This window comes from Aptenodytes forsteri, unplaced genomic scaffold, assembly GCF_000699145.1.
Source record: "Aptenodytes forsteri isolate BGI_AS27 unplaced genomic scaffold, ASM69914v1 Scaffold249, whole genome shotgun sequence".
In the NCBI taxonomy this organism is placed as follows: domain Eukaryota; kingdom Metazoa; phylum Chordata; class Aves; order Sphenisciformes; family Spheniscidae; genus Aptenodytes; species Aptenodytes forsteri.
Window position 1 is genome coordinate 517,434 of NW_008796188.1, and position 7,462 is coordinate 524,895.

At 64.9% G+C, this 7,462-nt stretch overlaps 1 protein-coding gene across 1 annotated transcript in view; it reads left to right on the plus strand.

The window, feature by feature from the left end:
• The window catches only part of ACBD4 (acyl-CoA binding domain containing 4), a 15,203-nt gene that overhangs the window by 6,937 nt on the left and 804 nt on the right, over positions 1-7,462 (plus strand). Inside the window, exons 2-8 of the mRNA XM_019474266.1 lie at positions 6-90; positions 158-278; positions 2,958-3,071; positions 4,288-4,394; positions 5,219-5,336; positions 6,880-7,058; positions 7,264-7,270. Coding sequence (XP_019329811.1) covers positions 6-90; positions 158-278; positions 2,958-3,071; positions 4,288-4,394; positions 5,219-5,336; positions 6,880-7,058; positions 7,264-7,270 — 731 coding nt within the window. The remainder of the gene's footprint in view (positions 1-5; positions 91-157; positions 279-2,957; positions 3,072-4,287; positions 4,395-5,218; positions 5,337-6,879; positions 7,059-7,263; positions 7,271-7,462) is intronic.

The following is a 7,462-nucleotide window of genomic DNA, read 5'->3' on the forward strand; positions in this document are numbered from 1 at the left end:
CGCAGGGATGCCTGGCACAGCCTGGGGAGGATGTCCAAGGAGGAGGCGATGGCGGCTTATGTGGCTGAGATGAAGAAGGTGGCCCAAAAGGTAACGGGGAGGGGGAGGGTGGGTGGGGTGCTCAGTGGTGCTCGATGCAAGCTGCATCCCTCCCCAGATCATTGACACGGTGCCCATGGACGAGACGACGGAGGAGATGTTTGGGTACTTCAAGCCGCTCTACGAGGTGATCCACGACATGCCCCGGCCCCCCGAGGCCTTCTTCAAGAGGAAGGGGGGTGAGTGGGAGCCTCTTGCACTCTGCTTGTGCCCAGCACATCCCTCACCTCTGTGTCACACTCCTCTCCTGACACATCACTCCTGCTGTTCCCTGCTTGCTTCTGCACCGGTATGGCCATCACCTCTGGGCTCAGCTCTTCCCCAGGGCGCCGTCACCTCTGGGCTCAGCTCTTCCCCAGGGCTGCTCCCTTAGGGGGGGACAGGATGGACACACCACGCCCCATCTGGTGCCCCTGCCATGGTGCAGCTGCTGATGAGGTGCTTGTTTGGGCACCACCAGACAAGCGTCTCCTCAGGTGACGCAGGTGTCTTTTCAGTCTGGGCTTTCTCTCTGCAAAACTTTGAGGAGAGAACCTGAGATTTGGCTTCCAAATGCGCCTTGGCCCAAATCTCTGTACATGGTAGAGCAGGGGATCAGCTCCCGTGGAGTGCTGCGGCAGGGAGGCTGTGCTTTCTCTTGGTGCTGGCCCTCCTCCAGGCAGGGCGGGCTGTGTGCAGGGAGTGCAGGTCATCTGATGTAAACATCTGGATAGGCCGGCCAGTTTTTGCAGTGGAGTGGATGTGGAGAAACTGGGGTTCAGAAACGTGATTACTGGGACCGCCCTGTGGTAGAGAAGAGTCCTTCCCAGCCCTTTCCATGCCCGTGGCTGCTGTCTCGTGCTGAGAGGTGACTGGGGACCCGTCCCACCCCTGGAGCAGGGCAGTCCTCGGTGTATCTGACTTGTGAGAAGTGTCCGAGTGTGTAAGGGGCTGGACATGTTGGTTCAGAAAGGTGTTGGCTACCGCAGAGCGAACCTGCCAGCTGCACGTCTGGAGGTTTGGCTGTGCCGCATTTCCAGTAGATTAGCTCAGCAGCACGTGAGCTTTCGGGGTGTATTCGCAGCGGGTGTGTAAACTGTCAGTGCTTTGCTAATGTTGGAAGAGTGCTGACGAATAGACTCGCTCCCCGCATGTGCCCAGGCATCTGTCCTGTGTCTGACAGCTACTGTCACCCCCTGCTTCCAACAAGGATGCTGAAAACACGTTGTCTGTAAGGCTTGGCCTCAGGATGGCTGCGCCTTCCTGTGGTACCCAGGTGCTTTTGTTCTCCATTTTGATGCTGAATCCCTTTAAAAGGCAAATAGACTTAATTTTTCTCTGGAACATAAAGGCTGGGTCTAAACTCCTGGTCATTACCTGCTTGGGAGTGTCATCCTGTGCTAGTGGCACTTATAAATGACACTGGCACTTAAATCTAAACCTGGTAGTGTCTGTGGAGCAAATGAGCCCGAGGTGCCTGAAACGGTGGATTAAACCGCTGAACTTCTTAAGCTGTTGAGTCATTTGTGTTAAAGGTTCTCAAACCCGCCTTCCAATTTTGTGCGATTGCAGCTTTTGTTACTGATAATCCAGAGGAGAAAGGTGATTTTAGGTGCTGCGGCAGGTGAGAGCGGAGCGTGGCAGGCGTGGGGCCCTTGGCAGCTGTGGAGCTTTTGGGGGACAGAGGTGCTGCATGGTGGGAGTCCGGGCAGGTTTGCGTTTTTTTATTTACAAAGTCAATACACCGTAAAGTGGCACTTGGAACCCAAATCGTGAATGGTTCAGGGTCCCCACAGGTCTCCAGTCAGCGGAGCTTTCACCAGTGTCTTGTAACACGTAGGCCGAGACTCTGAAGCAACTGGGACCAACAATTAAGCCCTTACGCACAGGCCCGATGCCGCTCTGCCAGCCCCGCAGGCGCGGACGGGACGGTGTTGGAGCCAGGCGGTGATGTGCAAGGTGACGGGACCCTGCCTGCGCCCACCCACCCTGTGGGGCGGGCTTAGGGGTCACAGCACACTCGCTGAGGAGGGATTTGGGGACAGTGACGGTCCCTGAGCAGAGCAGCCCTGGCCCTAACTCCTGTGCGGGGTGACGGCTGCCCTTGTACCCCCTCAGGGGACTCAGTCACCTGGGCTGGGCTCTGGGGGGTCCCACAGCCTGGGCCTGCTGTGATGGCGAAGGCAGGTAGGGAATGGCGGAGATGTGCGGGCGCAGGCAGGGCAGCGTTGCCACATACCTGCCTGGCCAGGAGCAGGGAGCAAAGTCCTGGGGGCCGCTGGAAATGCTGCGTGTCTGGCCTTAACCCCGTGGGCTCCGCGGGGCGGTGGGGAGAGCTGGATCCCCGGGCAGGCAGCTGCCCCGGGCCCTCTCTGGGGTGCTGCTGCCTGCTGAAAGCCCTCGCAGGCGATGGCGGTGTGCGCTGCCACAACAGAGGCAAGGCTCTCCCCAGCCAACGCTTCTTGTGTTAGGCTGTGTTCGTTACCGTGGACGCGCTGTGTGCCCTGCCAGGGGACAAGGACGGTGGCTGTCACCCGTCGGTGTTTACCCAGCTGTTGGCCAGTGCTGATCCCTCTGCCTGCTGCTGCAGGGCCTCGGGGGACGGGGGACGGGTGAGCGAGACGGTCTGCACGGGGTAGACCCTGCTGACTGGTTGAGTTCGCGTTGATTCCTGGGCCGTTGGCAAATGGAGCCGGCCTCTCTCCGTCTCTGCCAGCCGCTGCGCGTGTCCGGACACTGCCGGCCTGCCTGGCAGGAGGGTGGCCCCGCGTCCGCATGTCCCCCAGCCGTGCTGGCAGGGAAGCAGTGCTGAGCCCAGCCCGCAGACAGCCTGCACCTGCAACGCTTTAATTCTCCTCTGCCCCTTCCCCTCTGCGCAGGCAGTCAGGAGCGGACGGCCGACCCCAGCCAGGATGACCCAGCGAGCAGCCCGGCTCCGGAGCACACCGAAGACGCCCTGCCTGGGGAGCAGCGGAACGGGCAGCACGTGCCAGGTTGGTCTCCCTGGTGTGGCCAGCACCCGGCAGAGACCCCGTGGAGGAGGCACCGGCGACAGGGCTGGGCCTCTGTCCACCCGCAGAGCTGTTGGCTTCCGGCACCTCTGGTCCAACCCCGCCGGTGTTTCAGGCGTTGCCTGAGTCACGGCAAGCTGGAGCTTTTTGTGGGTCCAGCTCTTGGCGCCGTTCTCAACGCTGGGGTAACCCTGGGTGCGTTGGTTTGACTCTGCGTTGCTCTTACCTGTGCAAAGGGGCCTGATTCTGCTAAACCGCAGTGAGAAGGCGAGGGTGTTTCCCTGTGGAATGGGAAAATGTCGCCCTGGAAGGTCATTGTTCCGCAAGGGGATGTTCTCCCTCGACTCCAGCCAAGTCCGCCCCTTCCGTGGCACCGGGAGCCGCGGTGCCGAGCCCCGGCCCTCCCTGCCTGTGCCATGGCTAACGCCTTGGTCCTGGCTTTTCTTGTACAGCCCCTTGTATACTCACCCACCCACCTCCTCGTGCCTCCCTCAAGGGCACACGCGGCTCTCCCGGCCCGGAGGGGCCTCTGCTGTGCCCTGGGTTGGGTAGGGTGCTCCGGGGAGGCGTTCCTCCCGCCGCCAGCCCGGCCCTCCCCCGAGGAACATATACGGTCACCGAGCGAGCGCCTGTGTCCAGGCCGTGCCCATCGTCGAGTGTGCCCGGGCTGGCAGCGTGCGGGGAGCTGGGCAGCGTCCCTGCCTGTGCAGCGGGGCGCGCTGCCACCCCGGTGGCGGTTGGCATTGTGTGAACGGTACCTGCTCCCTGCCAGAGCAGCTGGGGCCGTGGCTCCTGCTGGAGGGGCTCCCCACCATACCGGGGTTTTGGCTGGCCACCATGGCAGCCCTCTCCCCGGGTGGGAGTCGCACGTGGGCAGAGAAACCTACCCTAAAATGGCACCGTGTCGGGGCGTGCCTGCCCGTGAGCGGGGCTCTGCAACACCGTGGGCAGGAGAAGGGGGAATTTGGTCCTTGGATTCACGGCCACGATCTGGGGAGTAGTAACAGAGCCGGTTCCTTCCCCCTCTGTGCCTGTTTCCTTCTGCCTCGCCTCGTGCATGCAGACGCTGCCTTCCTGCCCGCTTGCGGACCTGTTGCCTTGCGGCTGCGCTGAGCTTCTGCTGCCCTCCGGTCACGGCTGAAACGCCTCTCTGCCCCACCGGCGCTGCCCACGGCTGAGCCGTGTGCTTCCGTTCCAGGAGGTGGGCTGGCTCCTGCCGCTGAGGCGCTTGAGGGTAGCCAGGTGACCAGTGACTCCGAGGGGGACGTGTACTGCGACACCCTGGAGCAGATGGAACCTGAGCAGGTAACGGAGGGCTGGGAAGCGCTGGGGTCCTGCCGCACCGTGGCAGAGGCTTTGCCTGCTGCCAGCCCTGCCCTGCCTGTGCTGTACCGGCAGATCTCTCTGTATTGTCAGCTGCCCCAGCTCTGCCCACCACCGCGGCACTGCCACGTTGCTGCTCGGTACCGCCATCCTGGGAGCCCGGTGAGACTCCCAAAACTGACGGGGCCACCCGGCTGCACCCCTCTGTGCTTTGTGTCCCTGTTGGAGCCTGGTCCCCGTCACCGAGGGGAGGCTGAGGAGCCCTTGGCACGCCCTGGCACCACCCACAACCCCCCTCCTTCCTGCGGCACAGCTCCGGTGGGGCACTGGTGGGCTGCCGGGGCTGAGTGAGGCTGGTAGCCCGGAGTGGGGCTGGTGCGGGCACCTTGCTTGCACCCCTGCCACCCGCTCTCTGCTCCCCGCTACCGGACAGCTCGGCTGCCACCCGCAGCGCTCGGCGCTTGAGGTGCTACGGCGAGGCTTGGCGGATCTGGTGGGCAGGAGGGAGGAAACCGCCCATCTGCCTGGCTTCTTCCTGGAGCTCTTTCGCCATCTCGAGCCTGGACACCTCACTTCTCTCTGGGGTTAACTCTGTCGCGTCCCGAATCCTGTGCTACCTGGTGTTGCCGGTGGGATTCGGCTTCGCTCAGCCCCACGCGACCTCCACCACCAAAAATGTCACCGCAAGGCAGGGGGAGAGACACCACCGCTGCCCTGGCGTTGCCCGCCTCTCGCCTGCCGCGCTCCCGCAGCCCCCGGGGAGGGGAGCGGGGGTCTCAGGGCCCTTCTTCTCTCCCCTCGCGCAGGCTGGGCAGCCACTGGGTCTCTCCCCGAACGGCGGCGCTGGGCAGGGAGAGCGGGGTGAAGGCAGAAGACTAGAGGGGAGGAGCAGCGCTGGCCTCGCAGCCCTTGGCTCCGAGAGAGGTGGGTGCAGCGTTTGGCTCCTGCGCGCCTTCCCGCTGCTCCCTCCCCACCTCCCGGCAAGCAGGGCCGGATGTCGGGGGGCGCGGGGTGCCTGTGCGGGGGCTGAGCGGAGAGGTGAGGGCTGCGACCACCAACAGGGAACAGAGTTTGGCTCCAGCACCCAGGGGTGGGTTGTTCAGCAGCCGCGGGAAGTCCTGAGCGTCCCCTCTCTTCATCCCTTGGTCCCCAAGCAGCTTGGTGTCTTTGCCCCCTTAGGACACATCCCCTGTGTTGCCCATTTCTTGCAACGGTGCTAAATTGCCTAAATTTGGAGGATGCTCTGCTGGCTCCTCTCCAGCAGCCGGGCGGGGAGTGCGGATCTCTGGCTGCCTGCGCCCAGCTCCTGCCCGTGGTCCCTGCTGCCGGCGTCTTTGCCCGGTGCCTTTGGATGTGGGTGGTGCTGGGGGGGCGGGTGAGCTCTCCCCAGGAGGGGAGTGGGTGAAGCTGGGCCCTGTGGCCGTGGAGGTGCGGGTCCCAGGGACGCCCTGCTCCTGCGGTACCACTTGCCTAACGCCACCCGCCGCTGCTGCCGGCATTTGAGGACGGCCAGGCCCTGGGCTGTGCTGCTGCGGAGAGGGGACAAGGAGCCTCCTGCCAACCTCTGCGGCTCTCCCAAGACACGTCCCGGGGGGCTTTCTGCTCCAGGGTGGCATTGCCACCCTCACCCGTGGGACGGCAGGGGTGGTGCCGCCGCCTCACCTGGGCACAGCCCACCCGTCTCATGCTTATCTTCCCCCCATTAATGTTTCCGCAAACCCTCCCAGGCTGCTTGACCTTGGGAGTTAACTTGTAACGAGGCCTATAAAGCCGGGCTGGGCTGTCCCCCGGCATGCTGGCACGCGTGGGGGCTGGCAGCGAGCCCCTGCCCGTCTCCTGTTCGTAGCACAGATTATCCGGGTGTTTGCCGGGCTGCAGCCAGGCTGGTTTGGGGCCTCCACTGAGCCCAAGGGCCTGGCAGGGAGGCAGCCGTGCAGGCAAGGCATCCTGCCTGGCGTTTGGCGTCCCGCCTTCACCGGGTGAAGCAAGGTGACCCACGTGCACTGCCGCACCCGCTGCATCGGTGGGGGGGAGGTCACCCGCTGCCACCAGTGACCCACGTGCACTGCCGCACCCGCTGCATCGGTGGGCCGGAGGTCACCCGCTGCCACCACCACTGCGCTGGGGGGACGTGGTGGCCCATGTCCCCGGGGACAGGCCCGGCGCCGGCTGGTGGAGGGGGAGGTGGGCTGCTGGGCTGGGGGCTCCCAGCTCTGCCTGGAGCACTGCGGTGCGGGCAGAGCCAGCGGCACGTGGGCAGCCCATGGTGCGGTGCAGGCACCTGATGAGATCCGTCGCTCGCTGTTGGGCGACAGCACGCAGAGTGGGCCGTGCCAGCTCTGGGGGTCCTCGGGGAGCGTGAGGTGGTGCTCAGCCTGCCCTGCCCGATCCGGACCGGCAGCACTGCCGCACGCGCTGTGTGCCTGCCCTGCCGCCTCTGAGCAGCACCCATCTTTGTGCCCCACAGATCTCTGGCTCGCCGGGGGAGAGCGGGATGCTGGGAACGCCCCCGAGCTCGCCCAGGGGCTGCTGGCGGAGCTGGACGCCCACGTGGCCAGCACTGTCCGAGCCCTGCAGGACGACATGCGGCAAGTGCTAGAGCGCCTGAGCGAGCTGGAGATGCTCGCCTCCGCGCAGGTAAGCGCCGTGCCGCGCGGGGAGCCACCGCACGCCGACGCTGGCTGGCAGGGCCACGATTCCTGCACCGGTGTAGGCCAGGCCGGCAGGGCTTGGCTCCAGTCCCTGCAAACAGGCAGCCCGGGGTGGGCCAGGTGTGGAGAGACCTCGGGGTTCGGTGACACATCCCGGCAGGGCGGAGGCTGGTGCTGATCTGATCCACCCCCGGGTGCAGGCAGGGAGCCGAAGTGCAGGCAGGGAGCCGCTGCCCCCATCATTCCCATCGCCCCTGGGGTCCCGGCCTGGCTGCACCGTTTGGATCCCTCGCAGGAGCCCTGAGCGGGCTCGCTTCTCCCCGTTCCCTCCCTCTCATGGGGGCGCGGGGGCTGGAAGGGAAGTGCCCAGCCCCACCTGCACCCCAAACCCTCTGCTGA